The sequence below is a fragment of the Bombyx mori genome, chromosome 6, assembly GCF_030269925.1.
Source record: "Bombyx mori chromosome 6, ASM3026992v2".
NCBI classification, from domain to species: Eukaryota; Metazoa; Arthropoda; class Insecta; order Lepidoptera; family Bombycidae; genus Bombyx; species Bombyx mori.
Window position 1 is genome coordinate 2,383,506 of NC_085112.1, and position 16,707 is coordinate 2,400,212.

Genomic DNA, 16,707 nt, shown 5'->3' on the forward strand with positions numbered 1-16,707 from the left:
ATGCCTAAATCTCGCTAACGACATTTTCAAGATAAATTTGCACATCATTATGTATATATATTATACAAGTTCCGAACAATAGTACTGGGACATATTACGGCTGGAGTTCTACAAGGCTTTATTTATCATTGATATTCCCCAGTCGCCGCAAACCCAGCTACATGACACGACTGTTTACTACTCGAGTAGAAACAATTCCCTAATCGCGAATAAACTCCAAGCCGTAGCTGTAACCTTCGGACAGTGGATCCGAAAATGGCGAATCGATATTAACCTAGCAAAAAACACAGCCGTGCTCTTTCAAAGGGTGAATTTAACGCGAATCTCCTCCCGTAATTAATCAATACCCAGGATCAAGTATATGGAAGTAGTCCTGGATGCACCCCATGATATTCCGCCCTCACAAAAAGCGTGCCCGCGACCGGGCCACGATTATTCTCGGCAGACTTTCTGCAAGCAAGCGGAGTAAAATGTCCCTTGGTAATAAGGTAACACTTTGCAAAGCTTGCATACGTACAGTCTATAATGACCTATGCGAGTGTGGTCTTCGCTCACGCGACCCGTACCCGCATAGACACCCTTCACTCCCTTCAATCCCGTTTTTGCAGGATAGCCGTCAGAGCACCATGGTTCATGTGGAGCATCGACCTTCACAACGATCAGGGCTTCGAATCCATCAAAAGACACGATACTTCAATGCGTCATGAAAATGATTTCACAATTAATATGCGAGCTATGCAGCGGGGAAATCATTTTAATCAATGAAACGATTCTGCTTAATTAATTTAACAATCACATTTCTTCTCGGTGTGCAGTGGTTTTCAAATCATGATACTGTATTACGTCTTATGACTCCTTCATCTTAAAAACAAAATACTATTTTTGTTAGAATTGCTATTTGTAATTGAGCAGGCATATTGATTTTTTAATGTTGACTGTATTATCTGTGAAATTGATGAAAAAAAGTGTGCTTGTACATATTCTGTGTATTTATACGAATTTCATAAAGTTTAAATCGATTTGTAAATTCTTGTAGGTAAAGAACTTTAGATTTTAGAAGAATTTCGGAAGTTAAAATACATTTATCGGAAAAATTAGCGGACGGTTATCGTGGTGGAAACTGATCCACATTGTAGTGTTTATGTTTAGGATGGCCTATTAAAATGGGTTATTGGGATTATCGTGCTTTAATTTTCATATGGACGGTTAGCGTGGTATGGACATGTGATGCGTTGAGAGAAGATGCATGTGGCTAGGAGATGTATGGAAATGGCAGTGCAAGGTAGAGGGGGAAGAGGTCAACCAAAGAAGACATGGATGGAGTGTGTGAATGACGATATGAGAGAGAAAGGAGTGAGTGTTGAGATGACGGATGATAGAAGAGATGGAATTAATAGCTAATAGAAGAGATGGAAGAAAAAAAAATTGTTGTGCTGACCCCACCTAGTGGGATATGGTGGAGAAAAAGAAGAAGACCTTTATCGGAAAAACAATAGTATTTAATCACCAGACATAAATAAAAGAAAATAAATAATTACCACTGGCTAGCTAAATTTTTTATTTATTTATTAGAGCCTTACACCTATTAGGTTAAGTCGGCTTCTAGCTAAAAAAAAAAAAAAATCATTTTTTTTTCATTACAAGACAATTTCCAAATCGTCGTTGTCAAACTAATATCCATAGATAACACTTAAATTTTAAGATAGGTATAGTTTATATTAGTAATATTAAATTATTGGAGATTAATTTTGTAGATAGCAATAAATATATTTTTAGATTCGAGTAACTATTTAAAAACAATAAATTGCATTCAACTGCTTAGCAGAATACTCGGAATTACATACTGAGTATTAATTAAATAAAATGTCGGAGAACGTATTATTATGATGTGCATAAAATATTACATATTTCATTATAAATTGATGGTGGAAACCGGAACAGTGCCATCTATCGAGCATTTCTGTAATTCTTTCACTAAGCTTTACTCAAGCTCTTTGTTTCATTCCTTTAATATATAATAAAATAACTATATTAAGTATATAATTTATAACGTATAACGGACTGATAAAGGAATGAATTTAGAAATGTGTGAAACAATAGTTTTGAGATATAAAAAGCCGTAACAATATTCTAGAAACATTACGCAGAAGATAAATCTCATACGTACAAGATCAAGATTTTTTTCGTTAACATTCAAAGAATTTAGATTTTGGTATGATATTGGAAACTTTATGGGTGTTTGTTCGCATCAACCAGTCTATACCTATTTATGTGTTTGTGACTAAAAACGAATGAGAATTTAATGGATTTTGTTATCAGCTTCTTTTGACAAAAAAAAATGTTTCTTGATTGTTTTTAAATCACAGAAATGGATATGTTCGTTATTCTTAAATTACTAACGCATATTCTCGTATGGTGCTACTTACTAGCTGACTTTAGCTGACTAAAAACTTTTTTACGGTTTCTTCTTAATAATTAATCTGCATTCTGGATCGGTGGCGAATATTAGAAAGTATCTATAAAAAATTTGAAAGGAAATATGTAAATATATAAACCTTTTTTTTAATTGCCTTTGTAGGCAGACGAGCATACGGTCCACCTGATGGTAAGTGGTCACCGTCGCTCATGGACGTCAGCAATGCCAGGGGCAAAGGCAAGTCGCTGATCAAACCTGTACATATTTGACTTTGTTTCAAATACTGGTGGTAGGACCTCTTGTGAGTCCCCGCGGGTGGGTACCACCACTCTGCCTATTTCTGCCGTGAAGCAGTAATGCGTTTCGGTTTGAAGGGTGGGGCAGGCGTTGTAACTATACTTGAGATTTTAGAACTTATATCTCAAGGTGGGTGGCGCATTTACGTTGTGAATGTCTATAGGCTCCAGTAACCACTTAACACCAGGTGGGCTGTGAGCTCATCCACCCATCCAAGCAATAAAAAAAAAAACGTACGTAATGCGATTCGAATTTAGAATCAATCGATAGTCTTTTTGGTAATGAATATCAACGAAGTTCCATTCGGGATGCGAGTCCTGAAACGTCTATGTAAATTGAATGAAATCGTATAACGCGTATAATCGCGTTTCTGGATTTTACAACACGGAGCGTTGATGTAAGGCATTCGGTCGGAAAACCGACGGGGGCGACCGCGCGTTCCTCTTATTTATTTATAGTCACCCCCGCTGCGAGGCTCGGTTCAGCGGGACGATAATTCACGCCTTCAGCACTTCAAATAGGCTCAACTTTGTACATTAGGGACGGTCAACTCACGCTCACGGCTCTGTGCTGGTGGAAAGAAGCCGCAATTGCTTGTTACCTCAACCGTTATGTGAACGAACGCTACTTATTGTTCACCGAAGGCTCCATTGAAACACAATGTCTGTCTCTAGAACAATATCTGTAAAGATTTTAAAAGAAGAATCCCTTTGACTGATATGAGCACAAATCCGGCCTCGCGTGGAGTACTGCTCCCATCTCTGGGCCGGGGCTCCCAAATACCAGCTTATTCCATTTGACTCCATACAGAGGAGGGCCGTTCGGATTGTCGATAATCCCATTCTCACGGATCGTTTGGAACCTCTGGGTCTGCGGAGGGACTTCGGTTCCCTCTGTATTTTGTACCGTATGTTCCATGAGGAGTGCTCTGAGGAATTGTTCGAGATGATACCGGCATCTCGTTTTTACCATCGCACCGCCCGCCACCGGAGTAAAGTTCATCCATACTACCTGGAGCCACTGCGGTCATCCACAGAGCGTTTCCAGAGATCTTTTTTGCCACGTACCATCCGGCTATGGAATGAGTTCCCCTCCACGGTGTTTCCCGAGCGCTATGACATGTTCTTCTTCAAAAGAGGCTTGTGGAGAGTATTAAGCAGTAGGCAGCGCCTTGGCTCTGCCCTTGGCATTGCTGGAGTCCATGGGCGACGGTAACCACACACCATCAGATGGGCCGTATGCTCGTCTGCCAACAAGAGCAATAAAAAAATAATTTAACGCTGTACTATTTTTAAATTATGTTATTGATAAATAGATTTTGGTTAAACGGCCTGATGTTTCCTTAGAGCATACGCGAAGCAGCTGCCTTCTGTTACGCCATGCGTTTCTGCAGGCTACATTATCGTTGAATAAGTTTGATCGCGACTACTTTTCATCAAAATTAGCTATTCTTATATCGACATAAATTAAAAATTAATTTTAAAGTGCAATTTTTTAGCCTACCTATCTTTGTAACCTTGAAATGTTATGCTAGCTTCATTGAACGTAGAGGTGAGCTCAGGGGCTCAGCCTAGAGATGAGGCGACAGTAAAATTGCGTCGTTTGTCAAAGTTTATTTAGGTACTAATAATAATTATACTAATGGTTCACATTTATTGAAATCAATTTAAATCTAAATAACATTTGAAACATAAATAACATGTTTTCACCTATATTTGAAAATTTTAAAATAGCTCAACATCCAAAACGTACTTAAAACATAACGTTTAAAAGTTAAAATTAACAGGACATATCTGGTCTTGCTTCTAATGGACAACATGACAAATTCGTTCAGAAGAAACAAACAAATTTCAATTAGAATTTTATTGTTAGTTAGATTGAGCGCTTAAATTTTAAAGTCTTTCAAATTCTCGGGGCTTTTTTGGGGTACCCTCAGACACAGCCCACTGAGTTTCTCGCCGGATCTTCTCAGTGGGTCGCATTTTCGATCCGGTGGTAGGATCTGCGAAGCACGGCTCTTGCTAGGGTTCGTGTTAGCAACGTCGTCAGGTTTAAGCCCCGTGAGCTCACCTACCAGTTAAGGTTACGCTGAAATAGCCTCTCAAGGCTCTCAGCTTAGGTAGGAAAAAAAAAGGTTTCTTGAAAGTTTCTGCAAGCCATTTGGATTTTTACAATAGTTTTAAGGGAGCAATCTGCTCGCTCATCTGTAGAATCTGGAGTGCGCACCGGGTCGCGCCGCTGCTGCGACTCCATACTCCAAACACTAACTCTCTCTATTGGCGGACCGCTACGCGCACGCCTCGTGTCTTCACACTATGCCAACCTATTCATTCAATGCGTTAGGGCTTGAAATTCTCAAAACAATATCCAAAACCATTTGAAGTCAAGGTATACTAATTTTGTTCTATAGCAATGAACCCATTTAGAAAATTTCAATTTAATAAACAATAATTTTATTTTGAAAATGAAGTAGAATTACAATCATAATTTTTTTAACAGAATCTGTAAGAGAGAGCATTTTATTATATTATGTATTTGTGTTAGGTTTGACTTAGTTCAATTACCAAAACCAGGTTTATTTTTCTAATATTATCTGATAATAACTAATTGCATCTCCACGATCCCGTAAAGAAATGGGCACCTAAGTAAAGCTAATAATGCGTGTATGAATCAATATTCATATGTTTTCAAAGAAGTTAGGAATTGCTCCTGTGATTTTATTTAAGAAATCTAGAAGCTAAATACACAGTGACAACAGAAGCCGCGCGCTATATCAGTCGAAGTGCAGAAACGTAAAGAGTTGTCCCGGTTCGTTATCGAGAAGAGGAATCGATCGAGGTTGTGCAGGTTGCGAGCCGCCGGCACAAGGTGAGGCTTGGGTCGGGGACGGGCATGCGCCGAGACGCGCGGCGTTGGGCGGGGCGCGTGTGGGACAGACGCGCCGCGATGGTGGGCCGCGACAGCCGCTCGGAGAGCGCGGCGCGCCCCTGGGCGCCGCGGCATGAGTAGCGCGCCCGTCAGGCCCGGCCCGTGCGCCAGCCATGGCGCAGGCCGCGCCCGCGCCCCATCGCACCCACTCCTTCGCCAAGAAGACCTTCCACAAGCCCACCTACTGCCATCACTGCTCGGACCTACTGTGGGGCCTCATCGGGCAGGGATACGGCTGCGAAGGTACGCGCCGCGCTTGCGCCCCGCGCGCATCGATACCGGCTCCGCGCGCTCGCCGGCACGACCAGCGCGTTATGCAACCCGGGGCCCGCGGCTCTTCCGGCCCGAGGGCGGAGCGCCGGCCCCGGCTTGCCTTGCACTTGATCGTTTCGAGGACGTCGGAAGTGGGTCGTTCTGGAGCACGCGAGAGTCGGGACGGAAGCGAGCTCCGGGGAGCCAGGTCTAGTTCGCGTCCGGTTCTCGTTAGACGGATCCGCATCGGTCGAGAATCGAGCGTTACGGTGACGAAAATGAGTGAACGTTTTGGAAAATATCGATCGATCTGTTTTGTAAGAGGTTTTTTTTCCGAGAGCATTCCCGGGGCGGGGGGGCCGGGGCGCGGCGCTGCATCCCCCGCTCGTGTACCCTTAGCTGTATCTAGATGTTGCCTTATGTGGTAAGTGACGATCAGAACCGTTTCTTCGGCTGCATCACATCGACCAAACTGTTCCAGGCGACGTTAATACTCTCGACTACTAATAGGTCTAATTAAAAGATATTTCTTTCTGCGCATGTTGTTTTGCTTTACTACGATCAGAGTATATCAAACGGCACAAATTAGTTTAGTCAATGAGAAATAACTATTTCGACGAATCGTAAAGATTTTATATGTACACTCAGACCTCATAGACATTCTGATATTCCCCATTTAAATGGCTAATACCTAGATAGCATATGTATAAATATTTTACATATAAACCAAAAAATATGTACAAATAATGAAGGTCATTAAAATTAATCGCCGTTTTCCTTATTTTGAAACCGCATTATTACATTTATCCTGGTGATAATAAAAATGAATGAAAATGTAAATAAAATGGACGATAAATTCGTTTCCAATGTTTGAGGACGAAGAAAAACATCTTTATTAAAAAATATTTAGTTCGTGAGAAATATGCGATATATAAAAATTTTAGTTCGTGATACATTTATTCTCCCCATAAATAATAGTGAATTTTTTTTTTAATTAATTCATTAGTAACCTCTTTAATTTTGTTATTTAACAGCATTCCGTGTTTCTCTGTTAACGTTACTATGCTCATGTTCAAATATCCTTAAGATAGAACTCTTAAATTCACATAAGATATCCGACAAAAATCGCATAGAAAAATTCAAATCGTCCATTTTGTTAAGACGTGTTTTCTAGCGTCGTTCGCATTATCAAAAGAGGTTTTACGTGTTTTCATTATTTCAATGTTGGTATTTATTTCCCTTAAGATACCTACACTAGTAGGTGAAAGTATGCTATTCCGTAATATTCGGTTCTGATGAGCTCCAAGTATTTTCGAAGACACATGAAATAATATGTTGCCGACCGGTCGGTCATGCTCGATACAATGTCAGCATGACACGAGCGACAGATTAGTTCAAGATGACTTCTCAATCTAACATTGTTTAATTTTAAATTATTATTTAAAAAAAAAAATCGATTTCAAACAAATGAAATAAAAATCGATTTCAAACGAGTGAAATGAGGTATCATATTAGTTGAAGTTAATGTTGAACGTTGCGGCGAGGCTTGGGGAAGGCCTAAGTCTAGCGTTGGCTGTCTGTGAACTTAATATATAGTTGAAGTAAATTAAGCAACTATTAAAAATAATTAAAAAAATACTGATTTAATTTTGATAAAATTTGAAGGGGACTACATGACTAGAATCAGCATTCAAATGAAAACTAGCACATCTAAAGAGAATCAATCGAATTTATAATCGCCTCTTTTTTTAAAGTTGGTTAATAAAACAGTTTGACCATCGGTGTGTTTACCTACCAACCTGTCATTATACACATCGTCTTTAAAGCATTATAAAAAGCTTACTTCAATGATAAATATCTTCAGTAGAAATTTGCGATTACGCACCGAGAAATTTTATCAAAATTCATACTCTTTCTATGATAGTTTTTAAATTGTTCAAATTTTCCGATTAACACAATATATAACTTTTAGTGAATGTCAAAGCGTCCCTATTAGATGTGACACTGGAATACCCAGTATTCTAATATTTTATAAGCGTATTTTTGGGATCTTCGGAAAATTCGATAAATTGAGTGCTCCTTAACAACATGAGTCCACCAAACGCCCAAATATCACGCATAGTCGCACCTAGAAGAAAACTAATAAGCAACGTTTATTAGATAAAACAAATTGTAAGGTTAATTATTATCTAAGAGATAGTACGGAGTGGGAATGAGCATTTTGATTTTGTTCCAGAAAGTTGATTTTTATTATATTTCAGTAATAATATTGTGTTTCTGTTTTTTCTTTTGCATATTTCATTATTTATTTATTTTTTTCCTACCTACCGAACGATGACCGGTATATTTCATACAAAATTCTTAATGGGCTTGTAAATATTAAGAACTTAAATAATAACATATAGGAGGATATACTTTGCTTGAAGCCCAAATTAAGTTTCAAATAAGCGATCAAAGTATTCTACGTACGGTGTGCTTAATGCGAGTTTTTTAACGTTTTCGATACCGTAAAAGTTAACTCGAATTTGTATGCAGTTGGAACAGCGTCCCTAGCGGCAAACGTAGGCAAACGTTCCAATTTCATACAAAGTTGAGTTAACTTTTACGCTATCGAGAACGTTAAAAAACTCGCATTAAGCACACAGAACAAAGAGAGCATTGAAGTCAGTCCGGAGACACAGAAGTTTGAAATGATCTGTGAGATAGAATAGACATAATTTAATACTGCACCACTTACGGAAATCACGAAAGCTCTAAAATAACCTCAAATGTACAATGCAGGTATGCCTAATGACGAGTAAGAAGTAAAGAAGAAAGTATGTTCATTAGAGAGAGAGAGAGAGAGAATACACTTTATTGCACACCAAAACACAATTTACATTCAAAAAAACAATAAAAAAACAGATAAATTTGTACAATAGGCGGTCTTATCGCTAAAAGCGATCTCTTCCAGACAACCGTTTAATTTATAGAAATTCTGAAATAATAAAAAAATATAGCAGGTATGTTGCGGTGTACTATAGATAATACATTATAGAAAATATATACCGTTTACATATAATATGAAATATATACTTTCATTAACTAATCTTTCGTAAAAAAACAGACCAGATTCTGTTTAACGAATGCACACAAGACAGTGTTGTAAAGTACAGTAAAGTCGTTTTCTATACAAAACATCTATTAGAAAAGTTTCTGAATTTTTAGAAAAGACCTTATAGAAATTTAAAAACGTTCCTGCAAAATGGATCTCCATTTTGTATTCCCAGCACACGAGAAATCTTCGCCTTGAAAACTAGTTTTTAACGAATTTTACTTTGAAATAAACGGATGCAAATACATTTGAATCACAATTAAAAATAAATCTTACTTTTTTACTTCACGAAGTAATTGACAAAAAGTTTAAAAAATCAAAGGTGTTATCTTCGATATTAAAACAATAATAACTTGTCCAAAATTCAGAAAAAAATGGTGTGCTATTCCATAACTTTAAGCGGGATCATACTCGAAAATTTCTGAACATCAAATACGGAATGTTACCAACGCATAAAGCGCTTTTCTTTTACGGTAGTCTCCTATGACTAACTTGGGGCTTGGGTTTTATTTATGAGAAGGTTGCAACCCAGATTGCAATTGTCAATAAAATGACATTTAATTAATTTTAATTTAATTTAATTTTAATTTGCGTAATTACTGGTGGTAGGATAATTAATTTTAATTTGCGTAATTGCTGGTGGTAGTACCTCTTGTGAGTCCGCACGGGTAGGTACCGCCACCCCGCCTATTTCCGCCGTTAAGCAGTGATGCGTTTCGGTTTGAAGGGTGGGGTAGCCGTTGTAACTATGTATGTATTTATTTATTGCATATATGGGTGGACGAGCTCACAGCCCACCTGGTATTAAGTGGTTACCGGAGCCCATAGACATCTATAACGTAAATGCCGCCACCCATCTTGAGATATGAGTTCTAAGGTCTCAAGTATAGTTACAACGGCCTTTGAAACTGCTATCATTCATATCATTTCCACTTTTTACACTAGCGCTATTTCGGTGAATCTTCGATCAATGGCTTGCTGTTTACAAGTGGACACTTTTTCACTCGTCCACTGTACAAAATGATGCTCCTTACCTTTACCCTCCATATTTAAAACAAAGAATTGTCAAACTACTGCAACTATTTTCTTCAATCTTTCATGACTGAAAATTTTTATACATAATTAACTTCCATGATCAAAAATCAGTTTATTGAGGGTAAATTTATTGGTATCGAACATTGATTATAGATTTAAAATAGGGTTCGTATTTTTTTACTTTATCGGAATGATTATGAACATTCCCGAGCGATTCATGACATTCATAGCATGCCGAAATTTTTCAACTCAAGTTTAATCAGTAATTTTTGCACACTAACACTAAAATAACAAAATAAAACAAATCGGACAACTTTTCTCAACAAAAAATCCGTATTATCTGTTCATGGATTAGAATTTAAAATAAAAAACCAAATAAGCTGTCTGTAAAAAAAAAACATGTCAAAAGAGTGGCATTGATGGATTTATTTCGCACAAAAACACTAAATGATAAAATTAGTTTCGACAAGAAACGACTGTTGCTTTTTTCACATGATTTTTTGTAAAGTTTTAGGTTAGAAGAGGGACATAGACTACCTTTAATCCCGAAAAAAAACCTCTATCCTACGGGATACAGTTTTATTATCTCTTGACCAGTTAATTAATATTTTAGAAAAAAAAAATTAAAGCTATTCCTAAATAATACGCTCGTACTAAATATATTTAGTTGTACAATACCAATCACAAATTTAAACCATATGTCTATTACATATAAGGGTTAATACAAAAAAGAGCTGTTTAATAGCACTATAATTTAAGCACTAAGAGATATTTGCCTGTCTATAATAAAGGTAAGTTGTTAGTGTAGGAGCTATAAATAACTTGAATGACAAGGTAAAATGGGCTCTGTATATCGGTGTTCGTAGCCTTCGCGTAGCCTTCACGTAGCAAGGTCTACGGTTAAAGTAGGGCGTAGCGAGTTTATGCAGACGCGTAGCAAAGTGTTTGCGTAGCTAACGCTACGTGGACCTTAACAACTTTTTTAATATACAAAATATTGGAAGTTAAACTTTCCAGTTTTGGTATTAACGTTGTTACAGATGGATAAGCTTTTGCTATTCAAGTTAACACACGGTGCAATCAAATTGAAATGCTACTCGTAAATTAAAAATTACATTAAAACACGTTACGTCTCAGCTGACAAAGCGTTTCAAAGCTATACGATACGCGACTTCGTATTGATTTTAGAATTTCAACGCTATCTCGACACGCGTCCGCTCGACAATGAGCAGTGTAGACTAGTGGAGACAATACGACAAGAACAATAGCCCGGTCCGACGCCTCGCACCAGCCAAGTGGGGCGAGATAAAGCGCTTTGAAATGGGCATTTCCACAGACAATGCACCTTAGAATTTAAACTGACGTTTGGGGATGTATAGCTCGGACTGTTTTGCCCGTTTTACTATGAAGTAATGTGCGTTTTTGATTCGAAGCTTAGACAGTCGTTATAATAAATAAATAATAAAAAATTACTGGAAACAAATCCGGCCCTAAATTAGGATTCCCTGTGTTATGGTTACCAGAGACTGACGTACATACTTATATATCGGTAGGCAGCGGCTTGGCTGTGCCCCTGGCATTGCTGAAGTCCATGGGCGACGGTAACCACTCACCATCAGGTGGGCCGTATGCTCGTCTGCCTACAAGGGCAATAAAAAATATATATATATACGTTTAAATATATGCATATATAGATAATACTCTTAAACATCCAGACAAAGAGCAAAGAAACCTCATCACAAGTATGTTTGCCTGATGTGGAAATCGAACCCAGGACTCTTGGCGTAACAGTCAGAGGCACTAATTACTGCACTACCGAATCAGTCAAATACTATAGGTGTTTGACATAAATCACGGAAGGTAGGATTGCACATTAAAATCTGCCCTTGACTGTTCTTTCATTGCCCTAAAATAATATGTAACGTTATTTATAAATTAAATAAAGTCTCATAAATATATCTCTATGAAATAACAATCGATAAATTAAAAATTCACGCTTAGCAAAGAACTGTATAAATTCTCAACAAAAAATTTTATGTGCGAATTATTGAGCTAATAACTGTTGGCAGTTTCTTAATATAATTAAAAAAAATCCGGACAAACCTTCCAATTCAATAGCTTTAGCTTTACCTGTACAGAACTAAGGAGTATATCTCAGTGTATTAAAAAGCGTCCACTGAAAGGGACCCAATTAAAGTGGCACCACAGTAGCAAGGGGAAAGATTTTAAAAATAGTTCCATAAATTAACACATTTCACTCTGTTTAATGCTTTTCATATCATTTCCACTTCCTACACTAATACTATTTCGGTGAATCTTATGATAATAACTTGCTGTTTATATGTGGATATGGACACATTTTTTAACTTGTCCCCTATACAAGATGGTGCTCCTTAATTTTATCCTCTATAAACAAAAATTGGAAGTATGGTAATGTCACAGATAATATATTACGAAAAAAAAACACTATCCCATCACTATAGCATTGTCAACTTTTGACATAATGGCGCTAGGAGAAGACTAGGTACCACTGAAGTAATGCTAGAGGGGACTGACCGCGTGCTTGAGCAGTACCCATCTGCGGAGGTGGTGGTCCTTGGTGACTTTAACGCTCATCACCAGGAGTGGTTGGGGTCCAGAACCACTGACCTCCCGGGTCGGGCTGCCTACGATTTTGCCTTGTCCTACGGCCTCTCTCAACTGGTGACACAGCCCACCCGTGTCCCAGACATTGAGGGGCACGAGCCTTCTTTGTTGGACCTTCTGCTGACCACTCACCCAGCTGGATACAGTGTGGTGGTCGACGCTCCACTTGGATCGTCTGATCACTGCCTTATCCGTGCTGCCATACCACTCTCTCGTCCTAGTCGTCGAACGACGACCGGGTTTCGAAGAGTTTGGAGGTACAGGTCAGCAGACTGGGATGGAATGCGTGAATTTTACGCATCCTACCCATGGGGGCGGCTCTGCTTTTCCTCCGATGATCCTGACGTCTGTGCGGACCGACTTAAAGACGTGGTGCTTCAGGGAATGGAATTATTCATTCCTTCTTCTGAGGTGCCCGTTGGGGGTCGCAGCAAACCCTGGTATAATAAAGCCAGTAGGGATGCTGCACGCCTCAAGCAGTCTGCATACGTGGCATTTAATGTTGCTAGGAGATGCCGGGATCCTGATATCTCGGAGAAAAGGCGGAAATTTAACGCCGCCTCTAGGTCCTATAAGAGGGCTATTGCCAAGGCGAAGTCGGAGCACGTTGCCAGAATTGGCGAGCGACTGAATAGCTATCCCTCTGGGAGCCGTGCTTTCTGGTCGCTGGCTAAGGCTGCAGAAGGTAACTTCTGCAGGTCTAGCCTTCCACCACTGCGTAAGTCCAATGACAGTCTGGCTCATAGTGCGAAGGAGAAGGCTGACCTTCTGGTCAAGCTCTTTGCCTCATACTCGACTTTGGATGACGGAGGAGCCACGCCGCCCAACATCTCCCGGTGTGACAGCTCCATGCCTGAGATTCGCATCACACAGCGTGCGGTCAGACAGGAGCTTCGGTTTCTTGATGTCCATAAGTCGAGTGGGCCAGATTGCATCCCCGCAGTGGTTCTAAAAACATGCGCCCCTGAGTTGACACCCGCGCTAACGCGTCTATATCGCCTCTCGTACAATACCAACAGGGTTCCGTCTTCATGGAAGACTGCTCATGTCCACCCTATCCCCAAAAAGGGTGACCGGTCGGACCCCTCGAATTACAGACCTATCGCGATAACTTCCTTGCTTTCCAAGGTGATGGAGCGAATCATAAACATCCAACTTCTTAAGTATCTTGAGGATCGCCAGCTGATCAGTGACCGACAGTACGGTTTCCGTCATGGTCGCTCAGCTGGCGATCTTCTTGTATACCTCACACATAAATGGGCTGAAGCCTTGGAAAGCAAGGGCGAGGCTCTCGCCGTGAGCCTTGACATCGCGAAGGCCTTCGACAGGGTCTGGCATAGGGCACTTCTATCGAAGCTTCCAGCATACGGGATCCCCGAGGGACTCTGCAAGTGGATCGCTAGCTTTTTGGATGGACGGAGCATCAAAGTTGTCGTCGACGGCTGCTGCTCCGATACCATGACCATCAACGCTGGTGTTCCACAAGGTTCGGTGCTCTCCCCCACGCTTTTCATACTGCATATCAATGACATGCTATCCATTGATGGCATGCATTGCTATGCGGATGATAGCACGGGGGATGCGCGATATATCGGCCATCAGAGTCTCTCTCGAAGCGTTGTACACGAGAGGCGATTAAAACTTGTGTCTGAAGTGGAGAACTCTCTGGGGCGGGTTTCCAAGTGGGGTGAACTGAATTCAGTTCAGTTCAACCCATTGAAGACACAGGTTTGCGCGTTCACTGCGAAGAAGGACCCTTTTGTCATGGCGCCGGAATTTCAAGGAGTATCCCTGCAGCTTTCCGCGAGTATCGGGATTCTGGGGGTCGATATTTCGAGCGATGTCCAGTTTCGGAGTCATTTGGAAGGTAAAGCCAAATTGGCCTCTAAAATGTTGGGAGTTCTCAACAGAGCGAAGCGGTATTTCACGCCTGGACAAAGACTTGCGCTTTATAAGGCGCAGGTCCGACCTCGCGTGGAGTACTGCTCTCACCTCTGGGCCGGGGCTCCCAAATACCAGCTACTTCCATTTGACTCCATACAGAAACGGGCTGTTCGGATGGTCGATAGTCCTGCTCTCGCGGATCGCTTGGAACCTCTGGGTCTACGGAGGGACTTCGGTTCTCTCTGTGTTTTATACCGCATGGTCCATGGGGAATGCTCTGAGGAATTATTCGAGATGATTCCCTCATCTCCTTTTTATCATCGCACCTCCCGCCATCGGAGCAGAGTTCATCCATATTATCTGGAACCGCTGCATTCATCGACAGTGCGTTTCCAAAGATCTTTTTTGCCACGTACCATCCGGCTTTGGAATGAACTCCCCTCCACGGTGTTTTCCGAGCGCTATGACATGTCCTTCTTCAAACGAGGCTTGCGGAGAGTACTTTATGGTAGGCAGCGGCTTGGCTCTGCCCCTGGCATTGCTGACGTCCATGAGCGACGGTGACCACTTACCATCAGGTGGGCCGTATGCTCGTCTGCCTAAAAAGGCAATAAAAAAAAAAAAAAAAAAAAAAAAAAAAAAAAAAAAAAAAAAAAAAAAAAAAAAAAAAAAAAAAAAAAAAAAAAAAAAAAAAAAAAAAAAAAAAAAGGTGCGCACACTGACGCTTCGCATCCCTAGTTGGCTTGGAAGCTATACATTACACATTGAAAAGAACTAGCCGTCAACGTGACAATTAAGTGGCGCATAGACAATGGGTGTCCGGCTGTCCATGGCGTCGCGGCGAGTATGTGGAACATAGTCGAGATAACAGCCTTCCAACGGACATTGTATTGTTAATGTAACAATGTCGTGCCTACCCGAGAAATGTGGGGGCGACTTGTAGACAATTGAATTCTCTTTGATGAACATTAACGGTGTCAGTGACGTAAAGAGCGTTGATGTAACAACATAAGATCTTATTTTGTTTGTCATTTTTTTTATTGCTTAAGTGATTACCGGAGCCCATAGATATCTAAAATGTAAATTCCGCCACCAACCTTGAGATATGGGTTCTAAGGTCTCGGTATAGTCACAACGGCTGCCCCACCCTTCAAACCGAAACGCATTACTGCTTTACGGCTGATATAGGCAGGCTGGTGGTACCTACCAGTGTGGACTTACAAGAGATCCTACCACCAGTAAATGTCATTTCATAATTTTTTTTGTCTTTTCAAAACCAAAGTACTTAAAGTCATAACTATTGCGTTTCAACAACATGATAGTTTAATTCAATCAAATCCGAATATTGTCAATCTGAATATGCAATTGCTGAAACACTTTGTTTGTTCAATTGGTTTTCGTGCAATCTATGTAACTTATGGTTTTAAAAAAAATCTTTATATGAACAGTCATATAAATAAAAATATTTTTTAAAATTATAATAATTTACTTATATTGTACTAAACTATATTATATTCTATATCATATATTATTACTTGTAGTACTTGTAGTGGTATGGTACGTGTAGTAATGGAGGGTTACCTCTACCCTCCATACGTGTAGTGCAATGTACCTACACAGTATAAGCTTAATACTTGCAATAATGAATTGTTCTTATGCTGCTGTGTTTTTTTTTACCGGCTTTGATTGAATTTATCTTTTTATTTTACTAGTACTCAACAACGATTTAAAATCGAACATAATAACACACTACAATAATGACGTCACAAGATTCAGATACATTTAATATTCGAATCCAATTTTTTATTTGAGTTTTCCATAGATATCTAAAAAAACTATTAATTTCCCGTTTCTCATTTAGCTCGTATTGGTCGATTTTCTTTTATTTTGTCAAGCACAAACAAACATACAGAATTCCATGACAAACAAAAGATAAAAGTATTTTACTGTCAATACAAAGCCAATTTATAAAACTATAATTTTTTGGTAATTCAGCTAATTATATAATAAATTATACTATAGGATGCTCATGGTTTATTTTCTATGAATAATTCGTCATCCTTTAAAAGACAATATAGGGTATCTAACACATTTCTAAACGAAATATCATTTATTGAATTCTCAAAGGTTCACAGGTTGATGTTCTAAAAATAAA

The 16,707-nt window shown here is 39.5% G+C and overlaps 1 protein-coding gene across 7 annotated transcripts in view; it reads left to right on the forward strand.

The window, feature by feature from the left end:
• The first annotated feature begins 5,630 nt into the window (after nucleotides 1–5,630).
• Nucleotides 5,631–16,707, forward strand: part of LOC101737944 (diacylglycerol kinase theta) — a 61,008-nt gene continuing 49,931 nt past the window's right edge. For all 7 annotated transcript variants that reach the window (XM_038011504.2, XM_038011501.1, XM_038011503.1 and 4 more), the window contains exon 1: nucleotides 5,631–5,884. In XM_038011504.2, the coding sequence (XP_037867432.1) occupies nucleotides 5,755–5,884 (130 nt within the window). In that variant the 5' untranslated portion in view covers nucleotides 5,631–5,754. The remainder of the gene's footprint in view (nucleotides 5,885–16,707) is intronic.